At 42.8% G+C, this 18,660-nt stretch overlaps 2 protein-coding genes across 5 annotated transcripts in view; one reads left to right on the top strand and one right to left on the bottom strand.

The window, feature by feature from the left end:
- Positions 1–835: 835 nt before the first annotated feature.
- LOC112262823 (E3 ubiquitin-protein ligase RNF170) lies at positions 836–8,614 on the bottom strand. 4 transcript variants are annotated; one of them, XM_024438893.2, is made up of 8 exons: positions 8,511–8,614; positions 4,732–4,898; positions 4,474–4,552; positions 3,127–3,238; positions 2,902–2,975; positions 2,555–2,677; positions 1,340–1,582; positions 836–1,303 (listed from the first exon to the last, which is right to left on the bottom strand). In XM_024438893.2, exons 2-8 carry the CDS (start codon positions 4,872–4,874, stop codon positions 1,277–1,279), a joined length of 801 nt encoding a protein of 266 aa, XP_024294661.1. In that variant the 5' UTR covers positions 4,875–4,898; positions 8,511–8,614; the 3' UTR covers positions 836–1,276. The 4 variants fall into 4 exon arrangements, with proteins under 4 accessions (XP_024294661.1, XP_024294411.1, XP_024294578.1 ...); XM_024438643.2 differs by having other exon boundaries at positions 836–1,582; XM_024438810.2 differs by lacking the exon at positions 8,511–8,614 and adding an exon at positions 8,422–8,445 and having other exon boundaries at positions 836–1,582.
- A 170-nt stretch (positions 8,615–8,784) lies between these two features.
- LOC121840169 (protein Hook homolog 3-like) overlaps positions 8,785–18,660 on the top strand; it is an 82,472-nt gene continuing 72,596 nt past the window's right edge. Inside the window, exons 1-4 of the mRNA XM_042302045.1 lie at positions 8,785–9,157; positions 16,527–16,612; positions 17,120–17,192; positions 17,312–17,495. Coding sequence (XP_042157979.1) covers positions 9,101–9,157; positions 16,527–16,612; positions 17,120–17,192; positions 17,312–17,495 — 400 coding nt within the window. The 5' untranslated portion in view covers positions 8,785–9,100. The remainder of the gene's footprint in view (positions 9,158–16,526; positions 16,613–17,119; positions 17,193–17,311; positions 17,496–18,660) is intronic.

Genomic DNA, 18,660 nt, shown 5'->3' with positions numbered 1-18,660 from the left:
GCTAATTTCTCAAAAAACACCAATCCATATTTTCAATACATGAAACTATTTTTGTTCCGATAATAAAACACAACGATAAACACACCTCTTTTATGGGCAGTTACTGCCGACAGGACTCTGGTAACGTATCCAGGGAACGGGAGAGTTGCCATGTTGATGTGCGACCTGTCAAAAGAGAAAACAAAACTGAATTATCACATACATTTTTTTGTCTCTTCAGAAAATGTTCAGCCATCTTGTATTATTCACCACATGGAGGAAGTTGGAACTTAAAATCCTTAGATTGCTAACTCTAAATATGATATTGTTGATATGTTGGCTAATTGACTAAATCACTCAAATTTTTAAGTCCAATGTCCTCCAATTTTCCTTATATTCCAGCACTACGCCTCAGTTACTTAAAGCCTATTCACTACAAAATTGGAGCTCTCTCCTCCGAGGCACATCAAAACCATACTAACTCAGGTTGTAAAGTGGTGCCATGAACTCAACATTAAGAGGAGAAAAATAAATATACTCACAAAAAAAACAGTGACTCCTCTCTGTAACTAGAAGAGTAGTTGCTTTGAAAACTGGATTTTTTCCCCCCTTGCAATTTTATTTTTACGGTCATATGCTTGTGCTTCTCAGAATGCGTGGCTCCCTCCTATGCAGTGGGGAGAGGAAGCTAGAGAGCAGTCGACAGCGAAACAGGAACAGGCAGATACTTTGATAGCAGGAATAAACTAAATTCATAGGCTATTACTGTTGACCAAATAAATGGTTTTTAGAACAAATCAACAGGAATGTGTAGCAAAAATAACAAAAAATGTCCAACAACATAATAGGAACGCAATGTCAGTAATTATCAGTTTATTGTCCCAGCCCAGTCTCTCGCTCTCGCTCTCACACACACACACACACACACACTTTAGATTAGCATATTCAATAGGATTACATCAACTGATGAAATAACAACCTGCCGATAACAAACATTTTGCCAACAGACCCGTTAACTAGTCCCCACACTTCTGCATGATGGAACTCCAGTCCAAAGCAACAGAGCACTCTCACTGTGTCTTTGACCTGAAGCTAAGCGATGATCAGTAACTATGTCCATGGCATATATTGTCCTCCTGGCTCCTGCATCACAATCACATTTCCCCGCAGCCGAACTGAACGGGTGTCATCATCCTGCCAGTCTCTGGGTCACCACCTCTCTCCATCATCCTGCCAGTCTCTGGGTCACCACCTCTCTCCATCATCCTGCCAGTCTCTGGGTCACCACCTCTCTCCATCACGCTGCCAGTCTCTGGGTCACCACCTCTCTCCATCACGCTGCCAGTCTCTGGGTCACCACCTCTCTATACATGATAGAGATATAGATGAACAGAAGCAGGATGATGAAGAAGTCGTCCAGGAAGCCTAGCAGACCGAACAGAGCCTCGGGGATGAAGTCCAGAGGGGAGATCAGGTAGGTCAGAGCCCCGATCAGACACAGCAGGATACGGATACGAAACATCCAGAACAGGCCCCCTACGGAGAACATCTCCCTGAAGAGGTGGCGCAGCAACGTGGGGACGTCACGCAGCCGGTCCATCAGCTGAGATGGGAGAAAAGGATTTAGTGTAATGCACAACATTAATACTAAGGATGTGACAAACTGACAATTTCGCTTCACATTTTAAACTGACATTTTCTTATATTATCGGTATCCCATTAAAGCGATAACAAAAAAAATCATAAAATTCCATGTGATCACAATGCAGCTGTGCTACTGCCAACAACGTTTAGAGTCGGTCTCTTTCAGATGGTTAAGCATTGCACCAGTACTACCATTACTGAATATGAATTCCATCTCAAAAAGGTAGCATTTAACTTCTCAAAGTCATACAGGACTTCACGGCTGTCGCTTGCCTTTCTCTGACATTTTCCTAACTGTTAACGACGATTTCGTAGTTGTGAAGAGTCGACTCCAAAATCATTGATTCCTCGACTCCTGGTGTCGACTCCCATTTCTGAGTGTCAAGATTTGAGTCGGCTAGGAATGGACTCCTAAAGATTCAGTGTTTTTGGAACGGAGGAGACTGGTTAGTTTCCGTACTTCCGAGAACACAAACACATGGAGCTAGCTTGGGACGGAGAGAGAGGGACACAGTACAGGCAGATCAGCCAACATGCAGACCGAGTCAGAACCGTGCACTAGGCCCATCTATCTGCAATCTAAAGCTCACAATGCATCTCAATTTCTTGACTTGCAACGTCTCACAACTTCAGTAAAGCCTATCATCCATTAATAGGCTATTGAGATGGGATTCAGGGTCTGAGAAACAAGCCCAAAGCATTTCAATGTGAGGAGTATCTGCCTCTGCGGCCAACTCTGCTTTCAATAAATATCGATTTATCTATTCCGCAGGGAGAGAATTGACCCTCACATACACATGTATCAATCACTCAGACAACCTGTCTCTGACTGCATAAGACAAAGTAAGCATTTCACTAAGATCTAGACCTGTTGTATTCTGCGCAAACAATAAATAAATAAACAAATAAACATTGGATTTGAAATACATACCGATCTGGGTTGTCCTGAGAACCTGCGGTTGTAGTCGCCGAGTTCCCGGAGGATGAGGAGCGGATCAACCTGTACCTGCTGAGGGGTGGCATGCTCATGAAAGAGAGGGAACAGCAGGGTCACCTGTGCACATAGGGTAGAGGGGTCAGTGCACCAAGAACAACTGCAGTACTGTGCAATAACTGTCCTGAAAATGTTATTTTCCTTTTATTTAAGAATCAAAATGAGAACATAGCAAGAGTATAGTAGCAACTTCAGCACTATGTACGAGTAGTATTACTATGTGCATGATGATACATGTATTGCCAGTAAACACAAGTTATAATGGGTATTTGAAGACGTCTTACCATTTGTCTGCAGATGGGACAGTTGATAGCACCAAGCCATGTCCCATATCGCCAATATGCAATTATACAAGAACCTTGAAAATACAACAAAAATGTGTTTATATTCACTGAATGCATCTATCCAACGGCTATATCAGTTTTATTGTAGCTAGTTCAGATTCCTTCTTCTTAGTTGAAATGACAGAGCACGACAGACCCTAATGACGTATTTAAACACACACTAACCACAGAAGAGATGTCCACAGTTGGTTTCCACAGGCAGCACGGCCTGCTGTAGACACACTGGACAGGACATGTCTGTATAGAACTGCTGCCTGGGCTCTGTTGGTTCACCTTCCTGAGAGAGGAGAGAGAGAGAGAGAAGAGAGGAGAGAAAGAGAGAGAAGAGAGGAGAGAAAGAGAGAGGAGAGGAGAGAAAGAGAGAGAAGAGAGGAGAGAAAGAGAGAGGAGAGGAGAGAAAGAGAGAGAAGAGAGGAGAGAAGAGAGAAAGAGAGGAGAGAAAGAGAGAAGAGAAAGAGAGGAGAGAAAGAGAGAAGAGAAAGAGAGAGAAGAGAGGAGAGAAAGAGAGAAAGAGAGAGAGAAAGAGAGAAAGAGAGAGAAAGAAGAGAGGAGAGAAAGAGAGAAAGAGAGAGAAAGAAGAGAGAGAGAAGGAGAGAGAAAGAAGAGAGAGAGGAAGAGAGAGAAAGAAGAGAGAGAGGAAGAGAGAGAAAGAAGAGAGAGAGAAAGAGAGAGAAAGAAGAGAGAGAGAAAGAGAGAGAAAGAAGAGAGGAGAGAAAGAGAGAGAAGAGAGGAGAGAAGAGAGAAAGAGAGGAGAGAAAGAGAGAGAAGAGAGAAAGAGAGAAGAGAGGAGAGAGGAGAGAAAGAGAGAAAGAGAGAGAGAAAGAGAGAAAGAGAGAGAAAGAAGAGAGGAGAGAAAGAGAGAAAGAGAGAGAAAGAAGAGAGGAGAGAAAGAGAGAGAAAGAAGAGAGGAGAGAAAGAGAGAGAAAGAAGAGAGGAGAGAAAGAGAGAGAAAGAAGAGAGGAGAGAAAGAGAGAGAAAGAAGAGAGGAGAGAAAGAGAGAGAAAGAAGAGAGGAGAGAAAGAGAGAGAAGAGAGGAGAGAAGAGAGAAAGAGAGGAGAGAAAGAGAGAGAAGAGAGAAAGAGAGAAGAGAGGAGAGAAAGAGAGAGAAGAGAGGAGAGAAAGAGAGAGAAGAGAGGAGAGAAGAGAGAAAGAGAGAGAAAGAGAGAGAAAGAAGAGGAGAGAAAGAGAGAGAAAGAAGAGAGGAGAGAAAGAGAGAGAAGAGAGGAGAGAAAGAGAGAGAAGAGGAGAGAAAGAGAGAGAGAAAGAGAGAGAAAGAAAGAGAGAGAGAAAGAGAGAGAAGAGAGGGGAGGGGGGGAAGAGAGAGAAGAGAGAGAGAGAGAGTATTGCACTTTTGAGGGAGAGCTAGTAAATTAAGCATTTAACAGCACTGTATCCTGTAAAACGTAATAAACTTTGATTTGAGATGATTATTTTAAAGGATGTTGTGTGATACTTCCAAGGAGAAGGAAGTCACAACACGCTGGCCACGGGAGCATTGTAACATCCTCTCACCTGCGAGTCAGACTGCAGCTGCTGTCGGACGGCACGAACATGTTCCTGGTTCTCTGGGTGGATGTTCTGCTGTTCATTTCTGCACGTGAGTAGAATGAAGAAAAGAAAAAACACTTTCTTTCAGGAAAACACTTAACAAGAACGTTCACTGGCATTTCAGTTAAAAACAAAAACAGGAAACTCAAAACATTAAAAAAAAGCGAAATAACTGGTTTCAAAAACATCACCAGGCTGTGAATAGAAGTACAGTAGGCCTACCTGCAGAGCAGAGTTACCAGTCCACTCAAGAACGTGACACTGAGAACGACCACAAACAACACCGGGTTGCTGACTCCTTCTATGATTGAGTCTTCAACTTGCAGCAAATAGTCCACCTCCCCATTTCCATTGTTTTCATCCATGCCACTTAATCATATCCTACAGACCTGGGTTAGAACAGAGAGTACATGTCGGCCATTCTGCCATTGGGCATACCCTTTTAGCTTTCTGAGGGGAAATGCCCCTTCTAAAACGCAAATATGCACCGCTCGCCACTCACACGCTCACACGTGATACAGTTTTAGAAACATTTGAAACTTAAAAGTATCTCACTTAGGAGAAAGTCAAACACACTTAGTGTAGGTAGTTTAGGAAAGTTGCAGCCGGTTCTATTTTTGAGAAACGGAGGAAATAAGGAATAGGCCAATGAAAAACGAGTGCAAAGTGAGAGGTCTCATTTCCGAGGTCACAACTTTGTATCTTTTGTATTTGAAAGATTCTCTTTCTTACCAGTCAAAGTTTTTTATTTTTTTACTATTTTCTAAAATTGTAGAATAATAGTGAAGACATCAAAACTATGAAATAACACACATGGAATCATGTAATATAAAAATAAAAAGTTAAACAAAATATATTTTATTTTTGAGATTTTTCAAAGTAGCCACCCTTTGCCTTGATGACAGCGTCGCACACTCTTGGCATTCTCTCAACCAGCTTCACCAAGTAGTCACCTGGAATGCAATTCAATTTACAGGTTTGCCATGCGTAAAAATGTTAATTTGTGGAATTTCTTCCTTTCTTAATGCATTTGAGCCAATCAGTTGTGAAAAGGGGAGTATACAGAAGATGTGGTGAAAGACCAAGTCCATATTATGGAAAGAACAGATCAAATAAGCAAAGAGAAACAACAGTCCATCATTACTTTAAGACATGAAGGTCAGTCAGTCTGGAACATTTAAGAAGTTTGAAAGTTTCTTCAAGTGCAGTCGCAAAAACCATCAAGCACTATGATGAAACTGGCTCTCATGAGGACTGCCACAGGAAAGGAAGACCCAGAGTTACCTCTACTGCAGAGGATAAGTTCATTAGAGTTACCTGTCTCTCATGAGGACCGCCACAGGAAAGGAAGACCCAGAGTTACCTCTGCTGCAGAGGATAAGTTCATGGGAGTTAACTGCACCTCAGATTGCAGCCCAAATAAATGCTTCACAGAGTTCAAGTAACAGACACATCTCAACATCAACTGTTCAGAGGAGACTGCATGAATCAGGCCTTCATGGTCGAATTACTGCAAAGAAACCACTACTAAAGGACACCAATAAGAAGAAAAGACTCACTTGTGCCAAAAAACACAAGCATTGGACATTAGACAGGTGGAAATCTGTCTAAATTTGAGATTTTTGGTTCCAACCGCCGTGTCTTTGTGAGACGCAGAGTAGGTGAACAGATAATCTCAGCATGTGTGGTTCCCACCGTGAAGCATGGAGGTGGTGGTGCTTTGCTGGTGACACTGATTTATTTAGAATTCAAGGCACACTTAACACAGCATGGCTACCACATCATTCTGCAGCGATATGCCATCCCATCTGGTTTGCACATTTATTATAATTTTTTTAACTTGGCAAGCCAGTTAAGAACAAATTATTATTTACAATGACAACCTACCAGGGAACAGGGGGTTAACTGTCTTGTTCAAGTGCAGAACGGCAGATTTCTTACTTTGTCAGCTCGCGGATTCGATCCAGCAACCTTTCGGTTACTGGGACTAACATTTGTTTTTCAACAGGACAATGACCCAACACACCTCCAGGCTGTGTAAGGGCTATTTGACCAAGGAGGAGAGTGATGGAGTGCTCCATCAGATGACCTGGCCTCCACAATCACCCGACCTCAACTCAATTGAGATGGTTTGGGATGAGTTGGACCGCAGAGTGAAGGAAAAGCAGCCAACAAGTGCTCAGCATATGTGGGAACTCCTTCAAGACTATTAGAAAAGCATTCCTCACAAACCTGGTTGAGAGAATGCCAAGAGTGTGCAAAGCTGTCAAGGCAAATGGTGACTATAAAAGATATTGATTTGTTTAAAACTTTTTTAGTTACTACATGATTCTATGTGTTATTTCATAGTTTTGATATCTTCACTATTATTCTACAATGTATAAAATAGTCAAAAGAAATAAACCCTTGAATGAATAGATGTGTCCAAACATTTGACTGGTACTGTATATGAAAGTGAAAAGGTGCATAACGCAGAAATCGCTCCGCCATTTCCTGGTTGCAAAGACAATCTAAATAGTTTGCTGTGACATGCTAGACAGTGTAGAGAACCATTTAAAACACTGTGAAATAGCTTGTACTTTAAAATAAAAAAAAACAAAAAAGTATTTTCAGCTGGTGTACAAAAACCAAAAGTAAAAAGACCCAGAAAAGTAACGTGAACCATAGAAATAGCGCACATATAACATATCAACCGCTTCTTAGACCTGCGTTCAACCACAACCACTGATCAATAACTTACATGTCTATATGAATTTGGTCTGGTCGCCCCAAAAAAATGACATATCGCTAGCGAGGATTAATACATTTTTTACACCCTGAAATAGAGCGTGGATATTGTAGTTAATTGATTGAACTGTGGTCCATACCTTCAGTTGAGAACTCAAGGGCTAGAAATATAAATATAACTAGCTACAGACCATACAACACAGAGGTATAGTTACATATCTAAATATAACTAGCTACAGACCATACAACACAGAGGTATAGTTACATATCAATTATATCTAAATATACCTAGCTACAGACCATACAACACAGAGGTATAGTTACATATCTAAATATAACTAGCTACAGACCATACAACACAGAGGTATAGTTACATATCAATTATATCTAAATATAACTAGCTACAGACCATACAACACAGAGGTATAGTTACATATCAATTATATCTAAATATAACTAGCTACAGACCATACAACACAGAGGTATAGTTACATATCAATTATATCTAAATATAACTAGCTACAGACCATACAACACAGAGGTATAGTTACATATCAATTATATCTAAATATAACTAGCTACAGACCATACAACACAGAGGTATAGTTACATATCAATTATATCTAAATATAACTAGCTACAGACCATACAACACAGAGGTATAGTTACATATCAATTATATCTAAATATAACTAGCTACAGACCATACAACACAGAGGTATAGTTACATATCTAAATATAACTAGCTACAGACCATACAACACAGAGGTATAGTTACATATCAATTATATCTAAATATAACTAGCTACAGACCATACAACACAGAGGTATAGTTACATATCAATTATATCTAAATATAACTAGCTACAGACCATACAACACAGAGGTATAGTATACATATATCTAAATATAACTAGCTACAGACCATACAACACAGAGGTATAGTTACATATCAATTATATCTAAATATAACTAGCTACAGACCATACAACACAGAGGTATAGTTACATGTGAATTATATCTAAATATAACTAGCTACAGACCATACAACACAGAGGTATAGTTACATATCAATTATATCTAAATATAACTAGCTACAGACCATACAACACAGAGGTATAGTTACATATCAATTATATCTAAATATAACTAGCTACAGACCATACAACACAGAGGTATAGTTACATGTCACTGATATCTGTCGCATGTTTTAACTATGGACAATAAGACAGCAAATAGGGTAAAATACATCTGTTAGAAGCTAAAAGTCTCACCCTTTTAATTAGTTGCTCCACTTTCATGTTCTTACAGGGGTCCTTTTTTCTAGCCTACGTAGCTTTGGCGTCCCAAGTACTGCCTGCACTAAATTCAACCCGATGTATTTATTCAAATGTTCATGGAATAAGTTATTTGATATTTATTTGTGCTTTTTTCTATATGCTTATGATTATTTAATGATTGAGAGGGATTCAGAATTGACTAACTTTGATAAAAGACGGTTGATCTTATTCAGGCTCGGAGCTTCGGTCCAAAAAAGGGTGGCATCGTTTCCCCCAGCTGGTTGGAAAAAAGCTTGACAGAAGAGGATAGACCGGTGGATGTGTCTCAACGTGACTGTTTACTGATAAAATAACCTTTTTATATTCGACGCTGTATGTATTTCTATACGTGAAAAGAGGCGGTGGGACCGTATCTATCCCGTCGGGAAACCGAGTAGCGTTTTTCGTCGAAATAAATCCTCATTTTTGTTTAATCCAGTTGATCAGACGTGTTGTTGATTTCATCTCGCCGAGCCGACTGTCTAGTCATTTTTTCCCTGATAAATAAGAGCGATCTCTGTGGATTAAATTGAACTACAAATACGATGAGTACCTTGAATTCTGTGGATCGAGTTGAACTGTGCGACAGCCTTTTAACATGGGTACGTATCAAATGTATTATCTTTTGGTCGCCCATAATAATTCAACTCGGATTTGATGAACAAGTGTGAGACGAAATTGAACTAACTAGATTGCGTTGTAATGCCAAACGTAGTCGTCTAGCGAAGCCCAACCCGAGTTTTCAGGAGCCCAAGGCGGCTCTACAGCTGATGATGGTACTGCGGACAGATGGCTCCATGTGAGCTCTGTTTTAACGTTTAGAAACGTTAATAATCATCGCTTGTGATATGGGTTTAGAAACATAAATACATCTACGTTCACATCAAATCAAAAATTATTTCACAATGCAAAAAAAAAAAATATATATATATATATATATATATACATATTTTTTTGCATTGTGAAATTATTTTTTATATATATATATATATATATATACACTATATATATATATATATATATATACACTTACTGTACACTGTTTATTTAAAAAAATGTATTTATTTATTTTTTACCGGGATTAACACAGTTGCAGCCGAAAGTATTCTTCAATTAGAGCACTTTTCTGGTGTATTGCCTTCGGTTACACACAGGTGTTCAGAGACTCAGATACATAATTAGCACAGTATTCACCTCTGTCTTCCGTAAACAAGCGTTGTAACATATGGTTGGTGATGCTATCAGGGATCCTTGGGACGTCCCTAACCTTAACCCTAACCATAATCTTTACCTTAACCTTAACCCTAACCATAATCTTTACCTTAACCATAACCTTAACTCTTACCTTAGTGGCACTCCAGTCTCCTTTTCACCTAATTTAACCATCGATATTAAAACCAGTACATAGTGATAGCGTTTAGGGCTGGGTGGTATACCGTATTTTATGATATACCAGTATTGATGCACGGACCGGTTTGAGTTTTTAATTGACCTAATATAATGGTATTTGCTTTGTTAAAGGTGATTCGCTTTGTGTAACGTCCAGTAGTTATCGTTTACTACGCTACTTAAGTCATCTCATCTCTCTTGAGTCACTCAATGTGTGCATTTGTTGTTCCTTGACCAGGAGTCTCTAGTGTTCAGTCTGCTTGTTCAATGCAGCACATGCTCTTATGTGTACTATGTTGATGTCAACGATGCTGTTTTTACTTTGCTTCTGAATAAAAGTTACAGTCAGTATCTGGTGTGGCCACCAGCTGCATTAAGTACTGCAGTGCATCTCCTCCTCATGAACTGCACCAGATTTGCCCGTTCTTGCTGTGAGATGTTACCTCACTCTTCCACCAAGTCACCTGCAAGTTCCCGGACATTTCTGGGGGGAATGGCCGTAGCCCTCACCCTCCGATCCAACAGGTCCCAGACGTGCTCAATGGGATTGAGATCCGGGCTCTTCGTTGGCCATGGCAGAATGAGGGAGGAGGATGTCTTCCCTGTAACGCACAGCGTTGAGATTGCCTGCAATGACAACAAGCTCAGTCTAATGATGCTGTGGACACACCGCCCCAGACCATGACGGACCCTCCAAATTGATCCTGCTCCAGAGTACAGGCCTCGGTGTGACAGCTGGTGGTGCTTTCTAGACAGCTGGTGGCGCTTTCTAGACAACTGGTGGCGTTTTTAGACAGCTGGTGGTGCTTTCTAGACAGCTGGTGGCGCTTTCTAGACAGCTGGTGGTGCTTTCTAGACAACTGGTGGCGCTTTCTAGACAGCTGGTGGCGCTTTCTAGACAGCTGGTGGCGCTTTCTCCGACAACTGGTGGCGCTTTCTAGACAGCTGGTGGGGCTTTCTAGACAGCTGGTGGCGCTTTCAGGCAGCTGGTGGTGCTTTCTAGACAGCTGGTGGTGCTTTCTAGACAGCTGGTGGTGCTTTCTAGACAGCTGGTGGTGCTTTCTAGACAGCTGGTGGTGCTTTCTAGACAGCTGGTGGTGCTTTCTAGACAGCTAGTGGTGCTTTCTAGGCAGCTGGTGGCGCTTTCTAGACAACTGGTGGCGCTTTCTAGACAGCTGGTGGCGCTTTCTAGGCAGCTGGTGGTGCTTTCTAGGCAGCTGGTGGTGCTTTCTAGGCAGCTGGTGGTGCTTTCTAGACAGCTGGTGGTGCTTTCTAGACAGCTGGTGGTGCTTTCTAGACAGCTGGTGGTGCTTTCTAGACAGCTGGTGGTGCTTTCTAGGCAGCTGGTGGCGCTTTCTAGGCAGCTGGTGGCGCTTTCTAGACAACTGGTGGCGCTTTCTAGACAGCTGGTGGCGCTTTCTAGGCAGCTGGTGGTGCTTTCTAGGCAGCTGGTGGTGCTTTCTAGACAGCTGGTGGCGCTTTCTAGACAGCTGGTGGTGCTTTCTAGACAGCTGGTGGTGCTTTCTAGACAGCTGGTGGCGCTTTCTAGACAACTGGTGGCGCTTTCTAGACAACTGGTGGCGCTTTCTAGACAACTGTAAACTCTCGGGGGGTCGAAAAAAAAGGTAAAATCATAACTTCGCAAAACATCCTCTTGCTCTACAGGAAACGTGTTGTGATCCAGGAGGGCATTCTCTGCTGTTACCAAGAGACGCTAACCACTTAGCTAGCTAGATAACTAACCACTTAGCTAGCTAGATAACTAACCACTTAGCTAGCTAGCTAGATAACTAACCACTTAGCTAGCTAGCTAGATAACTAACCACTTAGCTAGCTAGCTAGATAACTAACCACTTAGCTAGCTAGCTAGATAACTAACCACTTAGCTAGCTAGCTAGATAACTAACCACTTAGCTAGCTAGCTAGATAACTAACCACTTAGCTAGCTAGCTAGATAACTAACCACTTAGCTAGCTAGCTAGATAACTAACCACTTAGCTAGCTAGCTAGATAACTAACCACTTAGCTAGCTAGCTAGATAACTAACCACTTAGCCAGCTAGCTAGATAACTAACCACTTAGCCAGCTAGCTAGATAACTAACCATTTAGCCAGCTAGCCAGATAACTAACCATTTAGCCAGCTAGCCAGATAACTAACCATTTAGCCAGCTAGCCAGATAACTAACCATTTAGCCAGCTAGCCAGATAACTAACCATTTAGCCAGCTAGCCAGATAACTAACCATTTAGCCAGCTAGCCAGATAACTAACCATTTAGCCAGCTAGCCAGATAACTAACCATTTAGCCAGCTAGCCAGATAACTAACCATTTAGCCAGCTAGCCAGATAACTAACCATTTAGCCAGCTAGCCAGATAACTAACCATTTAGCCAGCTAGCCAGATAACTAACCATTTAGCCAGCTAGCCAGATAACTAACCATTTAGCCAGCTAGCCAGATAACTAACCACTTAGCCTGCTAGCCAGATAACTAACCACTTAGCCAGCTAGCCAGATAACTAACCACTTAGCCAGCTAGCCAGATAACTAACCACTTAGCCAGCTAGCCAGATAACTAACCACTTAGCCAGCTAGATAACGAGCTACTAAATGAGCACACCAAATGCAGCATTTAGCACATTTTAGACAGTTAACTTAATAGTTATGAGATATCTAGCTGGCCAACATTGAGTTGTGAATTCCATACTGTAACTAGATTCATTGGTCCGTGCTGCACAACAGTGAGTGACTCACAAGGCTTCGGTTTTCTCTGGTTGTGAGCTTGTAAACAAACGCAGACTGGGATCTTACCTGTAAGCTTAACGTGACAGGTGATATGAAGAATGCAATCTGCTTTATCTCCTAAAAGTATTGCACAAGTTGACTGAAAGGTATTCACTGAAAAGTAGCTACAAATATTCCAATGTAATAGTTTTTGACGGTAATGAAAAACCATCCCGTGTCTATTTCCATCACAAACAGATGGTAAAAATAGTCTCCTTGAGTCCCCAGGGGCTTTGGTGGTTATTTTTACACGGACATGTTTTATTTTTATTTTTTAAAGATTAGAAGATGAATTAGGATTTGATCCGTCGGAGTTGGCTTTATTTCATAAGAAGGTCGAAGGACCTTGTACCAGTTCATGTTTCTCGGAGTGGACATTGTTTATGAGGCGGCGGTGGGATTCTGCTCTGCTGACCAGTGTTCCTGGCGCAACCTTTGCCTCTGTTAGTACACAGAGTCACGGGCAGGGTAGGGTTTCCTAACTAGCATGTGAGGGCTACATTTAAAAACCCAACAGCAGCTTTGTCAACATCAACTGTGACGGGTCTTCTAGCCAGGCCAGCTGGCAGTCACTCATCGCCTCTATGCTACTCCACAGAGACCGTTATGTATTCAAATACACAATATTATTAAACTAATCACTGACCACCAAAACATAATCAGCAAATTATCTTCTTTATCACATAAAACGATTACGGTTCATAAGCTGGTTTAGTTCAGTAATATTCATTTGCCAAAGTCGCCAGAATTTCATTCAGTAGCTGTGGAAGGTTTGAAAGTGGCAGTTGAGTTTGACATTTAGTTAATTGTTCTCCCTCCTCACGCAAAGCCATTTTTCATAAGTAGCAGTACAGAGAGAGGTGTGTGTGTGTGTGTGTGTGTGTGTGTGAACAGCCTAGCTAACGGCCCTGACGATTGTCACATCTGATACATCAGGATTAGGGTTACGCCTTAACACATGTCTCATAAGCACATCATCTGCACAGTACACACATGAAATGTAAGAGATGTTCACACGGTACTCAATTCTCTTTCTGATCTGTTTACTGTATCTTTCCTGTCTTTTTCAATGACTGTTGTAACTGCAGTTTAATGCAACCTTAGTTGATGACAAATCACCTTGATGGCTTTGATTTGTGGGAAACTATGAAAAGGGGCTGCCTAATCAAAAGAAAACTGTAGTCTTTTTCAAGCCTGTCTAATTGTTAAAGGAAGGTAGTGGTAAAATGACAACCCGTGCTCTGTGACTTGAAACGACCAGAGAAGGATGCAGAAAGTACAGAATTTGTCTAAATGTCTGCAGGTATTTTCTTCTCAAATATAAACAACCAATATTTATGTGAACCCTCCTACATTTCCAAGCCTGGAGCACCAGCCTGCAGTGACACTCTGATCAGGGTTGCAGCAGTAGTCCTACTCTGATCAGGGTTGCAGCTGTAGTCCTCTACTCTGATCAGGGTTCAGCTGTAGTCCTCTACTCTGATCAGGGTTGCAGCAGTAGTCCTACTCTGATCAGGGTTCAGCAGTAGTCCTACTCTGATCAGGGTTGCAGCAGTAGTCCTACTCTGATCAGGGTTCAGCAGTAGTCCTACTCTGATCAGGGTTCAGCAGTAGTCCTCTACTCTGATCAGGGTTGCAGCAGTAGTCCTATTCTGATCAGGGTTCAGCAGTAGTCCTATTCTGATCAGGGTTCAGCAGTAGTCCTACTCTGATCAGGGTTCAGCAGTAGTCCTCTACTCTGATCAGGGTTGCAGCAGTAGTCCTATTCTGATCAGGGTTGCAGCAGTAGTCCTATTCTGATCAGGGTTGCAGCAGTAGTCCTATTCTGATCAGGGTTGCAGCAGTAGTCCTACTCTGATCAGGGTTGCAGCTATAGACCTCTACTCTGATCAGGGTTGCAGCTATAGACCTCTACTCTGATCAGGGTTGCAGCTATAGATCTCTATTCTGATCAGGGTTGCAGCAGTAGTCCTACTCTGATCAGGGTTGCAGCTATAGACCTCTACTCTGATCGGGGTTGCAGCTATAGACCTCTACTCTGATCAGGGTTGCAGCTATAGACCTCTACTCTGATCAGGGTTGCAGCTATAGACCTCTACTCTGATCAGGGTTGCAGCTATAGACCTCTACTCTGATCGGGGTTGCAGCTATAGACCTCTACTCTGATCGGGGTTGCAGCTATAGACCTCTACTTTGATCATGGTTGCAGCTATAGATCTCTATTCTGATCAGGGTTACAGCAGTAATCCTACTCTGATCAGGGTTGCAGTTGTAGGCCTCTACTCTGATCGGGGTTGCAGCTGTAGACCTCTACTCTGATCGGGGTTGCAGCTATAGATCTCTATTCTGATCAGGGTTGCAGCAGTAGTCCTACTCTGATCAGGGTTGCAGTTGTAGGCCTCTACTCTGATCGGGGTTGCAGCTATAGACCTCTACTCTGATCGGGGTTGCAGCTATAGATCTCTATTCTGATCAGGGTTGCAGCAGTAGTCCTACTCTGATCAGGGTTGCAGTTGTAGGCCTCTACTCTGATCGGGGTTGCAGCTATAGACCTCTACTCTGATCGGGGTTGCAGCTATAGATCTCTATTCTGATCAGGGTTGCAGCAGTAGTCCTACTCTGATCAGGGTTGCAGCTGTAGGTCACCACACATCCTTGGTGGTGAGGTAAGTCTGTAGACTATTTATAGCTCTTAACCTTAGTGTGCCTGTACAGCAGGATTCAGTGATATACGCTTGGTATTTTAATGTAAAACAGCCTAAACATAGCCTATAACATTAAATATTAGCCTCAAAGGCTAACCTACCCTTTTACTAGGAAGTAATAATAATATATTTAGTTTATATAGCCCTTTTCATTATACAGATCATCTCAAAAACACTCAACTGAACAGAAGTACATGTAGTTCTTGGGTTGGTCAATGGTCTCGGTCCCAAAAGGGTCTCCTGGAGGTCAGTCATGTAGGAAATAACCTCCCCGTTGGAGACATTCAATTCAGGACGGAGGTGAGTCTGTCTTTCTGTGTGACTGTAATTATGGCATTGACCATGGCACCATCCATGTCTTGTACCTCTCCTCTGCTGAGTTCAGTCTGTTTATTTAGAGTGACAACACTGCTGGGTCATCAGAAGGACATGGATGACTGTTATCAACATAGAGAGAGGTCATCCCTGGAGTATTAACATGTTATCAACACAGAGAGAGAGGTCATCCCTGGAGTATTAACATGTTATCAACACAGAGAGAGAGGTCATCCCTGGAGTATTAACATGTTATCAACACAGAGAGAGAGAGGTCATCCCTGGAGTATTAACATGTTATCAACACAGAGAGAGAGAGGTCATCCCTGGAGTATTAACATGTTATCAACACAGAGAGAGGTCATCCCTGGAGTATTAACATGTTATCAACACAGAGAGAGAGAGGTCATCCCTGGAGTATTAACATGTTATCAACACAGAGAGAGAGAGGTCATCCCTGGAGTATTAACATGTTATCAACACAGAGAGAGAGGTCATCCCTGGAGTGGACAAAAGTGCTCTGTCTTTTACTAATTTCCTGCAAAGTCCCAAAAACCGATAAGTAGAAGACCGAGTAGCCTCAAGGCTCAACCTAATCGTTGTAGAGCTCCACTCCATTTTTCCAAAAAAGAAGTTGGGAATGTACAGTGGCCATGTTTTGAGACTTTGTGAAGAGGGGAGATGTCAAGTAATGATGAATGTAATTTAAGGTTCGGTGGGTATCTCTGTAATATTTCATAGCAGGAAATGATTCTGTTTTTCTGTCCTTTTTCATCTAGATCCAGACGTTTGGATTGGAGGCACCATGCAGAACAGTGGACGATCTCACAAGTGGGATCGTCATGGCCCAGGCCCTACAAAAAATGTGAGTGTCAGTGGTTATATTTTGTTTAACCATCAAACCAACCTTTTAGTGGGTGTTGTGGCTATGGGTTGTGGCTAGGCCTGGTGGCTATGGGTTGTGGCTAAGCATTCTTTCTAGACCTGGTGGCTAGGTGTTGTGGCTAGGTGTTGTGGCTAGGTGTTGTGTCTGGGCGTTGTGGCTAGGCGTTGTGTCTAGGCGTTGTGGCTAGGCGTTGTGGCTAGATGTTGTGGCTAGGTGTTGTGGCTAGGCGTTGTAGCTAGGCGTTGTAGCTAGGCGTTGTGGCTAGATGTTGTGGCTAGGTGTTGTGGCTAGGTGTTGTGGCTTGTGGCGTTGTAGCTAGGCGTTGTAGCTAGGCGTTGTGGCTAGATGTTGTGGCTAGATGTTGTGGCTAGGTGTTGTAGCTAGGTGTTGTGGCTAGGCGTTGTAGCTAGGTGTTGTGGCTAGGTGTTGTCTTCTCTCTTCACTTTCTTTCTCCCATATGTGACCACTTACCTTTCTCTCCTCCAGAGACATTGTGTATTTCACTGACAACTGGATCAGTAGGATCAAGCCCGAGGTGGGAGATAACTGGCGGCTAAAGGTATGATGATGATGATGATGATGGTTTTAATACACTGTCTTTATGTGTTGCTGCCATCTGCTCTAAAGCCCTTGTCAGTGCCACAGTCCCAATGTCACATCTTCCCTCCTCCTTTTCAGATCAGTAATCTAAAGAAGGTGTTGAAAGGTATACTGGACTACAACCAGGAGGTCCTTCAACAGCAGATCAATGACTTCACCCTGCCAGACATCAACCTGATAGGAGAACACTCAGACGCTGCAGAGCTGGGCAGGATGCTGCAACTCATACTAGGCTGTGCTGTCAACTGTGAACAGAAACAAGGTCTGTCTGTCTGTCTGTCTGTGTCTGTCTGTCTCTGGTTTTGAGAATATCGCCATTTTATTTTTGCGCTGGTTTTCTGTACCTGCACCAAAACTCCAGGATTTCTTTCTTCATAGCTCTAGCTTAATAGGGAAGCCATTTTCATTTCAGGACTTTTATTTCCGAGATCTCTCCATGGCTCTCTCTTTGCAGCAGGTGAGCAATATGTTTGTCCTAGAGTTATTATTGGACACAGCCCTGTCCTAGAGACAGTACACAGCCTGGTCCTAGAGTCTAGAGACAGTACACAGCCTGGTCATAGAGTCTAGAGACAGTACACAGCCTGGTCCTAGAGTCTAGAGACAGTACACAGCCTGGTCCTAGAGTCTAGAGACAGTACACAGCCTGGTCCTAGAGTCTAGAGACGGTACACAGCCTGGTCCTAGAGTCTAGAGACGGTACACAGCCTGGTCCTAGAGTCTAGAGACAGTACACAGCCTGGTCATAGAGTCTAGAGACAGTACACAGCCTGGTCCTAGAGTCTAGAGACAGTACACAGCCTGGTCCTAGAGTCTAGAGACGGTACACAGCCTGGTCCTAGAGTCTAGAGACGGTACACAGCCTGGTCCTAGAGTCTAGAGACGGTACACAGCCTGGTCCTAGAGTCCTAGAGTCTGGTCCTAGAGTCTAGAGACAGTACACAGCCCGGTCCTAGAGTCTAGAGACGGTACACAGCCCGGTCCTAGAGACAGTACACAGCCTTGTCCTAGAGACAGGACACAGCCTTGTCCTAGAGTCTAGAGACAGTACACAGCCTTGTCCTAGAGACAGTACACAGCCTGGTCCTAGAGTCTAGAGACAGTACACAGCCTTGTCCTAGAGACAGGACACAGCCCTGTCCTAGAGTCTAGAGACCATACACAGCCTTCTCCTAGAGACCGTACACAGCCTGGTCCTAGAGACAGTACACAGCCTTGTCCTAGAGACAGGACACAGCCTTGTCCTAGAGTCTAGAGACAGTACACAGCCCTGTCCTAGAGACAGTACACAGCCCTGTCCTAGAGACAGTACACAGCCCTGTCCTAGAGACAGTACACAGCCCTGTCCTAGAGACAGTACACAGCCCTGTCCTAGAGACAGTACACAGCCCTGTCCTAGAGACAGTACACAGCCCTGTCCTAGAGAC

The sequence above is a fragment of the Oncorhynchus tshawytscha genome, linkage group LG20 (genome assembly GCF_018296145.1).
Source record: "Oncorhynchus tshawytscha isolate Ot180627B linkage group LG20, Otsh_v2.0, whole genome shotgun sequence".
NCBI classification, from domain to species: Eukaryota; Metazoa; Chordata; class Actinopteri; order Salmoniformes; family Salmonidae; genus Oncorhynchus; species Oncorhynchus tshawytscha.
This window is presented reverse-complemented; position numbering and strand designations above follow the sequence as displayed.

Coding starts and splice junctions, on each gene's coding strand:
- LOC112262823 (XM_024438643.2), bottom strand. CDS start 4,874: ATGGATGAAAACAATGGAAATGGGGAGGTGGACTATTTGCTGCAAGTT. Junction 4,553..4,731: donor CTGGTAACTCTGCTCTGCAG/GTAGGCCTACTG, acceptor ACTCACGTGCAG/AAATGAACAGCAGAACATCC. Junction 2,976..3,126: donor CTGTGGACATCTCTTCTGTG/GTTAGTGTGTGT, acceptor TGTATTTTCAAG/GTTCTTGTATAATTGCATAT.